General features: G+C 37.2%; 1 protein-coding gene across 2 annotated transcripts in view; it reads left to right on the top strand.

Annotated features, from left to right (window-relative positions):
• PNISR (PNN interacting serine and arginine rich protein) overlaps positions 1 to 15,767 on the top strand; it is a 35,557-nt gene that overhangs the window by 7,029 nt on the left and 12,761 nt on the right. For both annotated transcript variants that reach the window (XM_075126596.1, XM_048844937.2), the window contains exons 2-9: positions 2,208 to 2,314; positions 4,319 to 4,504; positions 7,346 to 7,569; positions 11,183 to 11,369; positions 11,569 to 11,756; positions 12,782 to 12,919; positions 13,867 to 13,966; positions 14,679 to 14,732. In XM_075126596.1, the coding sequence (XP_074982697.1) occupies positions 2,227 to 2,314; positions 4,319 to 4,504; positions 7,346 to 7,569; positions 11,183 to 11,369; positions 11,569 to 11,756; positions 12,782 to 12,919; positions 13,867 to 13,966; positions 14,679 to 14,732 (1,165 nt within the window). In that variant the 5' untranslated portion in view covers positions 2,208 to 2,226. The remainder of the gene's footprint in view (positions 1 to 2,207; positions 2,315 to 4,318; positions 4,505 to 7,345; positions 7,570 to 11,182; positions 11,370 to 11,568; positions 11,757 to 12,781; positions 12,920 to 13,866; positions 13,967 to 14,678; positions 14,733 to 15,767) is intronic.

Raw genomic sequence — 15,767 nt, 5'->3', positions numbered from 1 at the left:
GTTATTCTGTTTAAATCCAATAATAAAGGGCATGTTTTCTTAATTCTACACTTTCTCTTATAAATTCCTGTCACCGTATCTACTGCCTTGTGTACTTCACTGCAGCACTCTTTGTTAGAAATATTGATACTTTTTAGTGTTGCAATATCATTTTCTTGGCCATCAAAGGAGTGCATAAGAGCTATCTCTCTGTCTACTGACTGAGGTTCGAGGGTTACTCAATAAAACCAAACTGTGTAAATGGAATAGTCCCTTCAATAGTAAGGTTAAATAGTCTGTACATCCTCCTACGCAACTGGGCACTGCTGGAGCTTATGTACCACGGAGCTATCTGTGGTATTTTAAAATTATGCTGTCTCTTTAAATTGTTACAAAGACCTTCTAATAACAACATTAGCCCATTCATTTAGCACGTTACCTGCTTATGTTGTCAAAGAATAAACCAAAGAGCAGGGCTTCATTTGTGGCCCATTTCTAGCAGCATTGATTATCCACTTTTGACAGCTTCTTATTTCAGTGTAAAATTGTTAATAACATTCTGGAATCTTAGTCTTAATGTGTCTGCTTGAGGTACCGAGAAAAAATATTTGGGAATGAACAATTAGGGATGTAACAGATAATTAGATCTTATTGGTTGAGCATTAATCAGAATGCATTTTGAGTATTCATGTTGTCAGTTGCATGTCATTTATGTACATGAATCCTGAGTGCCAGAGTGTGATAGCGTTAATGTCTGTTTATATTCTGAGACTAGTGGTGGAGTATTAGTAGGCCTTTTGGCTAAGATCATGTGTTTAAGGCCTTGTCTACATTAGGAAAGTATAGATTGGTGTAACTACATTGATCAATAGTTACACTAATACGTTCTTCCATTTGTTTGTCACGTGACATTCCTACGGCAACTTGCGGTATTTGCTTATGTGGAAGAGTAACAATGGGAGTATTGAAATATATATTTTAGCTTTTCTTACTGTAATATAAAAACCAGAAATCAAGACAGCTGTCATCGTGTGACCAGTCAGTTCTTTGGAGTCTGCTGGATCTTCACAATTAGAAGATGTGAAGATCACTGAAAAAACAAACTTAATTGTGTACATTTTCTTTGTTGCTTCAGAATGAAGGCACAGTTGTAAAGTTACTGTAATTCATATCTGCAGTCTAATACAAACACTCCCTTAAGCATAAGGCAGACCTTGCAAGATTATTTTAAATGTAACTTTTTCCATCTTTCTACTGATACAAAACAAAGCGGGCTTCTTAGTTATAGATCAAGACGCTACTGACTTGTGCTCTGCCTTTGTGCTCTGCCTTTGTGCTCTTCGGTGTCTGTATATCCTAAACTGGTGCCATTGAGTAGTATGGTACCTTAATGTAACAATGAAACTTCTTTCACCACCTTTTTGTTGCAGGATAAAACAAAGAAGTAAAATAAATTCATGCTGATAATCCCTATGATAATCTCAAAATTGAACTGGTCTTGTTAAAAGCCTACAAAGTTTGTTTCACAGCTTCCAAGAGGATTGCATCTTTTTTTACCTGTACCATATTCATGTAATTATATACAACACATTTTGGCCCCACTCCCACAAGCCGATCTATGTGAGTAGAGCCTGATGCCTGTGTGGAACCCCAGTAAAGTCTGTACAGATCAGCTTTCAGGATCAGGGCCGTTCTTTGTCTCTTGATAACAGCATTGTTTGTAGGTTGTATAGAAAAATACCTTTCTCCACAAGATATGCTGTCTATATAATAATATCTGTTTTAAAGAACACAGAAGTGCATCAGTTGGATAATATTGTTCTAGTTATAAAAATAACTCCTTAAATGTTAAGTTGTAAACTAATATTTACTTTCTTTAAATTGCTTGTAGACCTCTGTCATGTAAATTTATCTTAAGAAACTTATTGCCACATCTTGCATATCATTTTGTAATTTATTAAATTCTTTATGAAAATTTTGGGGAAGGAATATTAGTTTTTCAGAAGTCATACAATGTTGAGTTTAAACAGTGCACAGCTGTTTTTAATAACCTCTTTCAGTTGACGTTTTGAACAGTTAGCATTTTCCTCCAGCTAAAAATATTAAACCAATATTGCTATGTCAGCTTGGTTTTCCAGGAGTTAAATGTCTCTGTGTAATAAGTTCAAGTATGTAAAGTTTCCTGAGTATCAGTTCAAATGTAAAACCATTATTTTTATTAAATGTAGAATATATAAAGAATTAAAGATGTGGGATCAAGGTGGACAGCCTTGGCAGCAATGGCCTTTGAACCAGCAACAGTGGATGCAGTCCTTCCAGCATCAGCAAGATCCAAGTAAGTAAATAACAAGATTTGTGCTATCAAAATACAATTTAATTTATCTTTTGTAATCTGAATTTTAGTCCCTGGATTACAGCATGACTATGGTTACTCCTTTCTTATACCAGTTATTGAGCAATTGTATTTCTGATGCTCTTCTGAACCATCACAATTCTTAGGCACAGCGATGCTTACAGTGTTTGTTTTCCCCCCACACCCGTTGATTTTTAATATGTACAGTACGAGTAAGTGAATTGATTTGTCTTGGGTTGGTAAACTATCAACAGACTATAATCTATTCCCAACAGTTAGTCTGCTTTATTTGTTCTTGATTTTTGTTGCCTTAGTGATTCTTGATGGCTTTTGGCCTTTCTTTTCAGAAACATTGGCTTTTGGCTAAGCTGAGTTATGAGAAACCTTGTATTTGAGAATGCCAGCTTTACTAGGAAATGTCTGTATGGTAAAGTGTGCATGCAGATGTGTTTAAAAATCACTATGTGAAATCTGTTTTTGTGTAGATGGATATATTATTTATTTTGGTTACAGTAATGTGAATGGTGTGAAAGATGCTTTTCAAACACATAAGATGGTCCTTGCCCAACTAGGGTATGCAGAATGCTGGCAGACACATATGTCTTTAGTTCTGTGTTTTTTGTCTGTTGCATAAACTATTCTACCTAGAGATTATATGCTGACTTTATGATGTCTAATACTTATTATGACAGTATCTTTGTGAATGGATAGGTTTGTGATAATTCACCAGTGGTGTAACCCCAAACAAGTTATTTTCCCTCCTGTTCTTGTAAAGATAAATTGCGTAACAGAGGTGAGGTAAGATACAGGAGGGGAAAGATGGTCTTGTGGTACATGCAGAGGACTAGTGACCCAGAGACCTGGAGTTTTATTTAAATATTTACCACTAACAAGTTCCTTAACCTTTCTGTGTTTGTGTTTCTATAAAATGTGAATATTTACAGCTGTCTAACTTGGAACTTGACAGTAAATTCATTAATATTTATAAAGTGCTTTTCAGATGTAAAACACTATATAATTTTTAAAATAACGGTTTTTAGCATTCTGCAGAACTAAAACTGATATAGATGAGAATTGTAGAAAATGAGAAGTGCTCAAAATACAGGTGGAGGCAAAAGGTTATTACGACTAAACACAAGTTATGTCCTCCATAAATAATAACACAGCAGTATATGACAGCAAATTCATGAAAAATGGAAAATCTGCATTTAAACTAGATGATTAGCAAATGGAACCCTGTGCTCCTGTTTGTACACATCTGTACACAGATCACCTATATCAGGAGTAATTAATGTATAGTTATTCACTTTGAAGTATGTTGTACCTGTTGCCTACTGTTCTTGGCACACTTCCATTTGCTTCTATTTCCTGTGCTAGTCTCTTGCTTTAATGCAAGGTGTGATGGTGGGAGAAAAAATGTGGAACAAAAAAGTAACAAGTCCAATCTCAAAGCAGAACAGACAATAGTTAAGAAAACATTATGGGAGAATAGACCAGGTAAAATGAGGAGTGACAGAGAAAAGGGAACAAAAAAGGAGTAGGAATTCAAAAGACAATTATAAGAAAATAAAAGATCATTTTAACACACACTACAAAATATGTTCTCTAACTATAAATTTTCCTTAAACTTAACTTCACTAAGTTTAGAATTTACAGTTGACATCTTTTTAAAATCTGAATTTGTATTCTTCACTCTCAACAAGAATACAACTACCATCCATTCAAGTAATGATAGGAAAACTAAAACAGTATGTATAGTATACATGTAGAGAAACTCCACTGCAACAGTATGCACGTACACGTTGACAAATTTGCAGTCGACAATAAAAATGTAATTACATGCAACGAGTCAGCTGCAAGGTAATTGTTGTAGATAAATAAAGTGATTCTTCTGTTGAGAGAATATATGTATATCTCACTAATAGAATTGAATTTTGGAAGTTTAAATACTGAAATGGTAAAGTTTTTTTCTTAATTTTGTTTTAGGCCAGATTGATTGGGCTGCATTAGCTCAGGCATGGATTGCCCAACGGGAAGCCTCGGGGCAGCAGAGTGTGGTGGAACAACAAGGAATGATGCCAAATGGACAGGATATTTCCGGAATAGAGCCTGGTCCAAACAACCATGGTAATTTTCAAGGGGATCCCAACTTCAACAGAATGTGGCAGCCAGGTTTGTCTTTTTCTATTCCCCCCCCGCCCCCATCCCTCCCATATTTTAATTCTTTATTCGGTAATTTGGTGAATATGTATTTATATTATGCACTGTTTCTCTATTTTGTGTGAGTGTGTGTGTGTGTGTCACCCTCCCCATTGCATCATTCACTTACTTCTGACAACATGATCTCTACACTCAACAAATAGCTGGTTCAGGATGGGAAAGAGTACAGTCATGAAGATTTTACAGCACAATCTAGTCATTTGTAATTTTCGTAGGCACCAGGTTGTGTGTGTGTGAATGTGTGTGTGTATGTATGTATGTATGTGTGTATATATATAAAGTCTTTGGGTTTGTCTTTGAATTTTAATATAGGAAGGTGAACGCATGTGTTTGGTTTTTCCCCCCGTGAGATTCAGTTACTTGTTTCATTTCTTATTCCCAGGTCGGTAGGAGCTGGAGCATTGAAGGGCACACTATGCTCTTGAGGAAGAGAGCACCTATTGTCACTCTGTTGCAACCCTTGTAGCTGTTTTGGGCAATGTTTTTGAAAGGTTATGGAATGAGTTCTGCCAGCACTTAGCTGGTAGGATGCTTGCAGTGGTGTTTTTTCAAGGCACAACAGCTTGGAGACCAGAAAGGGCAGAGGTCTCCTTGTGAAATATACTTGTATTGTATGTGTCTTATTTTTTGAGGTTATAGGCTCTCCCCAGGTCTTGTCCTACCCATTATATACACCGCACATGGGATGCCTATAGTTAAGATTAACTGAGTATTTACAATAAAATAAATCAGTTTCGGTTAATTATAACTTTCTCAAAAAATTAGTTTTTGGCTGAAATGTGTGAAATGTGTTTTTTCCCTATCAAAGAAATTTTTGTCCTGAAAGTTTCATTTAAAAAAAATAAATAATAGAGCTGATTTCAAGCACAGAAGGAATAGAAGAATTGCAGTTTTACTGCCAAGAATTATTTTGCAAACATTTTTTTTTGCAGTTTTTAAAAAACAGATCTAGCACATCTGCAGAATGTAATGCCAATTTGAAATTTGGCAGGAATGCAGTTTCTAAGTCCGTAGCTAGTTTTTTATTAGTCCAGTGAAAATTGCTTTTGATTTTACAGCTACAAGGGAGGGGGAAAAAAATCCCAAAATCTGCACACGTGCACTGAATTATGTTTAAAAGATTAAAACAATGATTTTCCAAAGTTCTGTTGGCACTTTGGCAAATGTGCCTACGTGAACTGAAAGTCTATTTCAATGAAAATTTCCAATCTCCGACCATTACTTGTGGTTCATAGACATGCTTAACAAAGTGGAGTAGAATGTCAGGTTTGAAAGGTAGAAGTTATGTGGTATATAGTGAAGGAGGAAGAAAAATGTGGTTAAGTCACTGAATTGGGACATTAAAGATCTAGGGGAGTCATGGCCGCAGTATGCAGCTCTGCAGAGGATCTGAGCAGTGCTGCTTTCCACAGGGGAGCTGCAGTAAGTAGGGTAGCCCTCAGGGCTGTCTAAATTACCCCCAGAGCAGCCCCAGGGTGCAAAGGTGTCTTAACGGCGCCTTAGTCCTTCCACCCCCGGTCTTCAAGTTCTGTGCTGCCACCTCTAAGATATGCAGGACTGAATCTTGCCTATAATGTTTGCAAGGTTTACAGTTGTGGGTTTTTTTTGTTTGTTTTGTTTTGTAGTTTTGTTCTGACTAACTTTCTGCATTGTAATGTAAACATAGAGAACTTGACATAGAAATGTTGAATCATTATTGAGTGGCTATGTTTCTAGTGGGGTCCTGGGGGATTTTATGCCATTTAATATTTTTATCAATGATGTGGAAAAAAACAAAATAATTATTGATCAGGTTTGCAGAATATACAAAGATTGGAGGAATGGTAAATATTTGTTCTGTCAGTGTCCTGTCCTCTTAATATCTGACTCAATTGGTAAGATGGAGGCAAGCAAACAATATTTATTTCACTACAGCCAAATGTGAAGTCATGCATTTAGGAACAAAGAATATGCATCTAGGAACATAGTGACAGGATGAGGGACTCTGTCCTTGGAACCAGAAACTCTGAAGAAGACTTGTGTCATGGTGGATGATCAGCTGAACCTGAGTTGCAGTGCAATATTGTGGCTGAAAGGACCATTGCATTCCTTAGGATGCATAAATAGGAATCTTGACGACTAAAGAGATTACCTTACTTCTGTATTTGGTATTAGCCTAACCACTACTGGTATACTTTGTCCACTTCTGGTGTTCATACTTCAAGAAGGATGTTTCAAAATTGGAGAAGGTTCAGAGAAGAGCCATGAGAATGATTAAAGGATTTGAAAGCCCTGCCTTATAGTGATAGACTCCAGGAGCTTCATCTGTTTAGCTTATCAAAGAGTAGGTCGAGGGGTGACTTGATCACATCTATAAGTATCTACATGGGGAACAGAAATTTGATATTAGAGGGCTCTTTAGCAGACAAAGGCATAACTAGATCCTGTGGCTAGAAGTTGAAACTAGACAAATTCAGACTAGGAATAATTTAGATTGTGGTGGATTCTCCATTGCTGGAGAATTTTAAATAGAGATTGGATGTCTTTCTAAAATATATATGCTATAATTCAACCACATTGTTTGGATTTGAAGCAGGAATTAATTCAGGGGTATCAGAGTAGGTGGTTATAATGGCTCCTCCTAACCCTAATCTATGGCTATATATCCATTTATACCGACCTGACTCCTTATCGGACAAAAGCTGAAAGTCTTGTTTTTTGGCACTTCATGAGATTGATGGGTTAAGAACATTTATTATTTGTCTAAGTCTCACTGTTAACTTCATACTGAATTTTATTCTAAATCCTGAACAGAATGGGGAATGCCTCACCAACCTCCACATCCACCTCAAGATCAGCAGTGGATGCCTCCAGCCCCTGGTCCAATGGAAATTGTTCCTCCATCTGAAGACAGCAACAGTCAGGATAGTGGGGAATTTGCCCCTGACAACAGGCATATATTTAACCAGAACAATCACAACTTTGGGGGACCACCCGATAACTTTGCAATGGGGCCAGTGAACCAGTTTGACTATCAGGTGAAACATATTTGTTGCTTTAATATTGTAGACGTACAGAGTCCCTTCTGTGGAAGTGTTCCTCTAAGAATATCTAGCGGCGACTGTCACGCTTCAGTTCTACAAACAACAAGAAGTCTGATAGCTGCTAAATCTTAGCAGCTAAGATACATTTTAACACTATGCAAAATACCTTATGCATACAGAAGAAGACTTTAGAGTTTTCAGTTCTGAGGCCAAACAAGATTTTTTTCCGTACAAATAATGAGAAATGGTTATGTGCAAGATTAAAATGAGTCAGTGTTTTCCAGTATATAATTAACACGACAAAATTGTGTAAAAGAAAAGAGCATTAAATAAAGTTAAGAAAATAATATACCTAAATATACTAGAAAATGTACTATAGGGTAGTGGTTCTCAACTGGGGATCTGCGGCCCCCGGGGGGTCCACGAGCCCTTTCAGGAGATCCACGGAGCCCCACGGCTGAAACCCAGTGCCCCGAGCCTAGCGCTGAAGCTGGGAGCTGCATGGGGCTGAAGTTGGCGGCCCATCCTCCACCCCACGCAGTCAGGAGCAGCGCGGGGCTGAAGCCGGCAAACCTCCCCCCTGAAGCTGGGAGCTGCACTGGGAGTCCCCCGCCTGCCCATACATAGCGCCTAGCTACCCCCTGCCTGCACACAGCCCCTAGCTCTCCCCTCTCTGCACCCTGAGCAGTTTTCACTCTTTTTGAACTGAGTCCCCCCCCCCCCCCCGATCCGTCTTCCCCCCCCCTTTTGAGTTATATTTTTTGGTTGCATCCCTACACAGCCCAGACAGGCTGGGTGGCCTCCTGAGTGAGTCGGGGGTGGAGGTGGCGCTCCCTTCCTGGACCCCGCTGTGCGGAGTTGGTTCAAGCCCCACCAGCTCTTGTGCCTCCCCCCCAACTCCACAGAAGTAAAACTATGCCTATGTGTGCCCAGAGCCCTGAGTCTCCACCCTGCCCCCGCTGGGCCCTGGTGTTTTTATAGCATGCTGAGGGGGGCCTCAGCAAGAAAAAGGTTGAGAACCTCTGCTATAGGGAATAGCCCTGCTTTTGCAGGGAGATAGACTGGAGGATCCAATTGATCTTATCCCTCTCTATCTTCTGTGAGTCTATGAATAAACAATTATTTAAAAAAAATTCACATCCAATTTTTTTCTTTACTCTTGCAAACAAGTTATGTGTAGTGTGTATAAAGAATAGATTTTTTTTTTAAAGTATTACAGTGAGGGGTGTTGTCCAAGTCTCTATATCCAAAGAATTTACTCTATTCCCACCCCCCCACCTCCCAATTTTCAATGGTATTGTATGATCAAACCTGTTTAAAATAAATTATAAACACACACTACCTTTTGGAACATCTACCTCATAGTCACAGACAATAGAAATGTGTGGGGAAGACTGACAAAAGGCATAGGAATTTATTTCTATTTTCTATCCTTTCTGTACTCATAAATTTTAGTGCCAGGCATCATTGTTAGATGTGAGGTGAGCCATCCATTTTTAAATACTTTAGGCTATAAAAGTTTTCTGTCTGCTGTTACTGGACAAAGTTTTATAGAAAACTTCTCAGAATCCTGTAAAAATGGTACTGAAAGTCCACCTTGTAGCAGATGATGCAGTAAATGGTACTATATTTAAAATTCCCGTGGAAGTACTAAATGTCTGTTGTTTGAATAACCAAAAGAATATAATAAAACATTGATTTTAAAAAGAGCAAAAAAAATCAGATGTTTTAAATTTAAATTTAAAACATTTTTCTTTTTTAAAGTAACCTATTTAAATTTCAAATTAAGACAACCTGTGTTAAATCCTAAACTTCTTATAAATATTAAAGTAATTTAAATTGAATTAAAATATTAAGTGGTACATGTTTTCTGTCAAAAATTTTCAATAAAATCATATACTGAGCTGGTGGGAGTCACTGCCTAAGCACCTGGAACTAGAGTTTGTTGAATTACTAAGCCAGCTTTTGATAGTAGTAGCAGATATTTTCTTCGTTTCAGATTATTCAGATAGTTCAATGGCTAGTTCATTCAGAGTTAAAAAGTTGATTGGAGTTGAAAAAGAAGAAAAGTTTGTTTTCCTCTTCCAGTCTGTGAATAAAAACTCCATGTGAGAGAATGAGATCTTCTCATTCTAAAATCTTGAAGGACATGGTAACCCGAAACAGTCAGTTCAATTTATTAACCACAGATAGCTCTTATTATTTTTACGTGTTTGTATTGTTGCAGTGCCTACTAGGATTAGTCATGGACAGGATATAGTACTTTTCTTAATAATCAGTTTTAAATGCAAAACATGTTTTGATAAACTTGTTTTTTATGTATCCAGCACATTTAAGGGAGTTTTAGTTAACTAATAAAAAAAATTAAAATGCTGTTTTTGTGCATTTTTAATTGAATTCCAGTTTGCCTGCAAATAGAGCTTGACACAAATTACACATAAAAATGAACCTAGTAAATAAGAAATGTATCATCCATATAACAGGTATCATTTCAAACATAATAAAAAATGTAAAAAATTAAATATATATTAAGCTGTATAATTGCTTAAATAAATGTGCATAGCTATAGTGTGTCCCCTGGTTAACAAAGAGTAATATCAAATTTAGTGTAGAGGGTATATGTAGTTGTAAATAAGCATGTTTTAATGGTTTCCAACCAATGAGAATCAACCTTTTTTTTAAAAGAAAATAAACTAAGTAGTACAAATGCAAAACAGGATTAAAATAAGGTTTCCTGCTTATTTTAAATCATGCAGAAAATTGGCACTTTAAATAATTTTGACTTAAATCACCCTGTCATAAAATATTTGATGCTTGCAGCCTTATACCTTTACACCATCCTTTCAAATGGATTTGATGGCTATTTCTAGCTACCAACTATAACATGCAGTCATCGATGCCACAACTTTGGAACTTTGCATGGCAGTTTGGTAGGAATGCAAGGACTGTACCAAACTTGCATATAAATGTGTGCATTATTTTGATCAGCCATAATATATCTTTTTATTGGTACCATCCTCGATAGATGAGTGGAGATTGCAGGTAAAGTCCTACAACAAGCAACAAAAAGTTGGAGCTTTTCACCCATGTCCTCAAGTTGTAGTCGGAGAGAGAGAGGGTGATTGCACATCTGCACTGGGCAGGACTCTGTGTGCTACTTTGACCCCCAGGCTGCACTTTGTGCACCCCAGCTTTAACTGAGTATTCTGGTGATAGTTGGTAGTGAATTGGTTAATATTGACTGCAGCTAGATGGCTATCAGACTTCAGTTTTAAGAGGCAGTGAAAAGGGGTTGTCTGCAGCCCATTCATAGATTCATTATGGTGTCCATGCATTGGTTTGCATTCTAAAATCTATTTTCAAAACCAGAAGTTCTTAAATAAATGTTATTTTTTAAATGAAAATGACACTTTAGATTTTGGGGACCACAGTAAAAGAGGTAGAAAGACCATAGTTAGGTAGAAAAATCCATGATTTCAATTTGCATGGACTTCTGTTGTTTCACTTACACACACGTGCGTGCACACATGCTATGTGGAGCCCAAGGAATAAGTTTAGAGTGCATTGTATTAAATGTGAAGAAAAATGAACTGCATTACTCTTTCAGCATGGGGCTGCTTTTGGTCCACCCCAAGGTGGATTTCATCCACCTTACTGGCAGCCAGGACCACCAGGGCCACCAGGTCCTCCAGCACCTTCAGCGCCTCCCCAGAACCGAAGGGAAAGGCCCTCATTCAGAGACCGTCAACGTTCACCCATCGCGATGCCTGTGAAGCAGGAGCCTCCACAGATTGGTACATGTTAACGACACTTTAATGAAAGAAACCCAAAACCATGATTTCAGAGATGGTTGTCATTGTAAAAAGAAATGTAATGTTTGAAACTGTAATTACAACTTTAGAAAAAAAAATTTGCTATTATTATTGGGTGAGAAATATGTATCTTTTTTTATTTTTTTTCCTTCTGACAAAACTATAAATCTCTGGCATGCAGATGCTGTGAAACGTAGAACCCTTCCTGCTTGGATTCGTGAGGGTCTGGAAAAGATGGAACGAGAAAAGCAGAAAAAGCTGGAGAAAGAGAGAATGGAACAGCAGCGTTCTCAGATGTCTAAAAAAGAAAAGAAAGCAAGTGAGGAAGCTGAAGGAGATGGCCCACGGTTACCTCAGAAAAGTAAATTTGTAAGTAGAAACATTCGCTTTTGATCTAGATATGTATTTTCCTGAAAAGACTTAACATTTCTCTCTTCTCTTGTAGATAAAGAGAAACTATTTTTCAGTTTACAACACTTCTTTGATAACTCATGTTAAAAATGAAGTTTGTGTCAACTGCAGTGCCACTTACCTGATCTTTGTAAATTCTTAGTAGATAATGGGCAAAAGTTTAAGCATAGCTTAAAGAATATTTATTATTACTTGGTTTGTAATAGCAAAGAGGAAGTGATAAAATTGGCCTTTATTTTCTGTTGGCATAAATTGGTAATTGGCAGAGACTAGTAGGCAGGTATCTATGGTAAAGAATTGAACCGTTTGTATTAGGACTAGTTTGAGTACAAATGTACCAGTGCATACATGCTTGCCAAACTGAACCAATTTAGGGAGCCTTATGCTGTAGCCTCGTGTTTGTGGTAGTACTTCCTAAAGAATTTGCAGTGCTGGATACCTATCCTACAGTGACCATACCACTGCATAGGTGGCCTTTCTGGACACAGAGGGGTCAGGTGAGCAGTCGAGAGCCTTCAGTTTTTCTCCTTGGGCAGCTGCCTTGCCTGATGAATATCCTAGGTTGTTGGCTGAGGGTCCTCTCTTTGGACCCCGTAGTCAGATTCCTCCAATTCATGCATAAATGCCGTTCACTTGGGAAAAAGTATCTCCGTTGATCCCCTCACATTATTTCCTCCACACCCTGCCTCCAGTAACAGCTTTGTGTGTCCTAACCAAAAAGAACCACCATGGCTTGTCTTCTGCAAATACTGGTTTGACGGTACATCTGAGGATTATCAAATCTGCATTGCAGCTGGTGATTTATGGTTGGATTTCTGGCTCCAAGGGCTTGTAGAGTGGGAAGGGGGATCACTTATTTGTTTGGAGGGCTGTTTTGTGTCATTCTGAAGTGCTCTATTTCAATTTCTGTTGAGTACCATAAATAGAAACTGCCTTGTTTTAATTATGAATTTATCCTGAAGTATGCAATGGTCTTCTTATAGGACAGTGATGAGGAAGAAGATGACATTGAAAACACAGAAGCTGCAAGTGTTGGAAAAGTCAGTAGGAGCCCCTCTCCTGCTCTTCAGGAGGAGCAAAGTGAACCAGAAATGACAGAAGAAGAAAAGGAGTATCAAATGGTATAAATAACATAGTTCTCTCAAAAGCTTGTTCGTCGAAGAGCAGTTGTGCTTTTCTATGCCTAACATTTTAAATAAATATGTAACATAGATTGTATAATGTAATGGGATTATATATGGAGTTGTGCGTGTCTCCAGCTTAACATAGGGATAAGCATTTCCACGTCGGGGAGAATGTACTTACATACATGTGCGTACCATACCATATATGTGAAGTTGATAGCTATCTGATAAGTTGTAAAAGAAATACAATATACTTATGCATTTTTGCCCACCTCACTGGTCTTCGTCCATTGATAATTCTAACATTCCAACCCCCCCCCCCATCTACATTTTGCTAAAAATGCAGTTTTTTGAAGCCCAAGAATAGCAAAATTAAGCCTTGGGCCAGCAGCAACTTTTCTAACCAAAAAAAAAAATTATTTGAAGTGCAATATCACTTGTGGTGTTGCATGATGCGAAGTGGGAGCTTGTTTCCCAGTATGACCTAGTATTCATTGGAGGGTCTCTCTCCTACATATAAAAATGCTATTGCAGGTGACTTTCTGTTTTTATGGTTCTTTCTGAACCCTCTACAACTGAATTCCTGGTATTTAAGGCCCCAAACCTGCGAAGTTGTATGCATGTACTTTATTTTAATGAAAGTGGGTAATTGTGCAATCTGTAATAGTGGGATTTCATACCCTGCTTCTGTATGTGAAATGCTTATGATTATAGGTCAGTGTGAGAGTCCAGACTGTTTGGATTTTTTCAGTTGGACTTAACTTCCAAACTACTTAAGAGTCCTAATTTTAACTGATCTTTTGTATAGAAAAAATAAGTAAGTAAAAGGAACCAAATTATGGTTTTACACCCAAGAAAAGCAGTGGGGTTGCATAAGTGTAACAAAGTGTAGAATTTGGTCCAAATACTTTGCTTACAGTGTTGTTCAACATTATTTTCTTCAGATGATGTTGACAAAACTGCTGCTGACAGAGATTCTTTTAGATGTCACAAATGAAGAAATTTATTATGTAGCCAAAGACGTACATCGTAAAGCAACTAAAGGTATGCTTTTCTTTTTTAGTTTGAGTGAATATTCTATATTTGCATGTTTTTAGAACATTTTACCCCATAGCAACTGTTCCCAAGAGCAATCAATATATAATGCATCTGATTTGCTAGAGCTCAAATCCAGTAATCATATACTGTTGTCCTGTGCAGTGTATTGTGAGTTACTTCAGTTATTCCATTTCTTTCATACAATTCATTTCTTTAGTTATGATGGTATCTGTGTGTTAATGGCTTTTGCAGTGTAGATATCTGTTTCTTAATGCTATTGTTTTACCTCAAACTTTTAGTTGATCAAAAATGAAAGGAGACAAATATGAATCCTCAAGTAGCTCATTTTGTTTCACTGTTAACAAGCCACTCTATATATAAACAGCAGGTGATTTTTTTCTATATAATTATGAGTAAAATTAAATATGTAAATACAGGTATTTGAAATATATATGCAGATGCTGTAACTTGGAAACAGATCTATGAATATAGATTTGTGGTTTGCAAGTGACTATTAACTCACGTTTATAATGTGAAACTTTTACATGGTGAGAAAATCTAGGACTGGTTTTAAATGGATGATACGTTTTTAATGTTTCTTCTCTCCCTCCAAAAAACAGCAATAGTAGTAGATTTAACAATACCATAGAATCTCATGACTATGAAATCGTGGCTATTTGTGTTAACATGTTGTTCCTGTTGTTGATGTGATACAAAGCTCCTGCAAAACAGCTGGCACAGTCCAGTGCACTGGCTTCCCTCACTGGGCTCGGTAAGTATGTTCCTTATTTTTGAGAGGGGCTTAATGGGGAGATCACTCTTACCTTGCATTTCCAGAAATTGTGTTTTGAAACTAGGTTGTAATTACCCTAATAATTAAGGGTCATTCTGCAACCTTTACTCATGTTGGGTAGGACCTTACTCTATAAGTTATCCCACAGATTTCAGAGGGATAATTTGTGGAGTAAGGAACTAATCATATGAGTAGAGTATCAGAATCTTGCCTAAGTTTGTAAACTAGGTAAACACATGAGAAGTACACTTACTTTTTTTTGGCTGGATAGTTTACTTGATAACTAATCTTAATAGGATGGTTTTTGAATTGTTCCAGGAGCAAACTACAGTCTTTTTGAAGGGAGATCACTATTTTTTTGCATTACTCCCTTTTTGATCCAGCCTATGTTAACCGTGGGTAACAGTGGACAACATAACTGATAAAAATGTAAAGCTCTGGTTTGGGAAAAAAAAAAAGCCTATTCAAATGTTTAGAATAAATTTATACTTTCATTGAAAAACTACACACTTACTAAAGCTCCCATATCCACGATTATCAATTTGAAGATGTACAGGATGTGAAGCGTAGAATTGCATTCTGAGATGTAATAGGAAAAGCTCTTTCCCAATGTTGTCATCTTACCGTAGTCTAGTAGCAGTGCTACAATAAAATGTCAATGATCATGTGCTGTGAACTTTGTTGGTGAACACCTTTACATGAGGTAAAATGTTCTCTGTCCCAATTATTCAGATGTTTTTAAACTAATTCTAATAAAGATTAAGAGAACCTCAAATGGAAAGAAAGTAAATTGCCTCTGTGTCAGATGTTTAAGGTTACTTCGTTATCAGTCCAGTATATACTCCGATCTTTCTTTTGGAGGCGAGGGAAGTCCATTTCTATTCCATCTCTGTACCTTTTGACATACAGTATTTTCTAAACCACAGTAGAAAAGTTGATATGGCATTCAGGAATTCTAAGCCCTGGACAACTGAAGGCTGCCGAAGTCATTGCAGAGATGTCTTCTGGGACAGG

Source organism: Caretta caretta, chromosome 3 (assembly GCF_965140235.1).
Source record: "Caretta caretta isolate rCarCar2 chromosome 3, rCarCar1.hap1, whole genome shotgun sequence".
Classification (NCBI taxonomy): Eukaryota; Metazoa; Chordata; order Testudines; family Cheloniidae; genus Caretta; species Caretta caretta.
The sequence above is the reverse complement of the archived record's forward strand: the minus strand, read 5'-3'. Positions and strand labels throughout refer to the sequence as shown.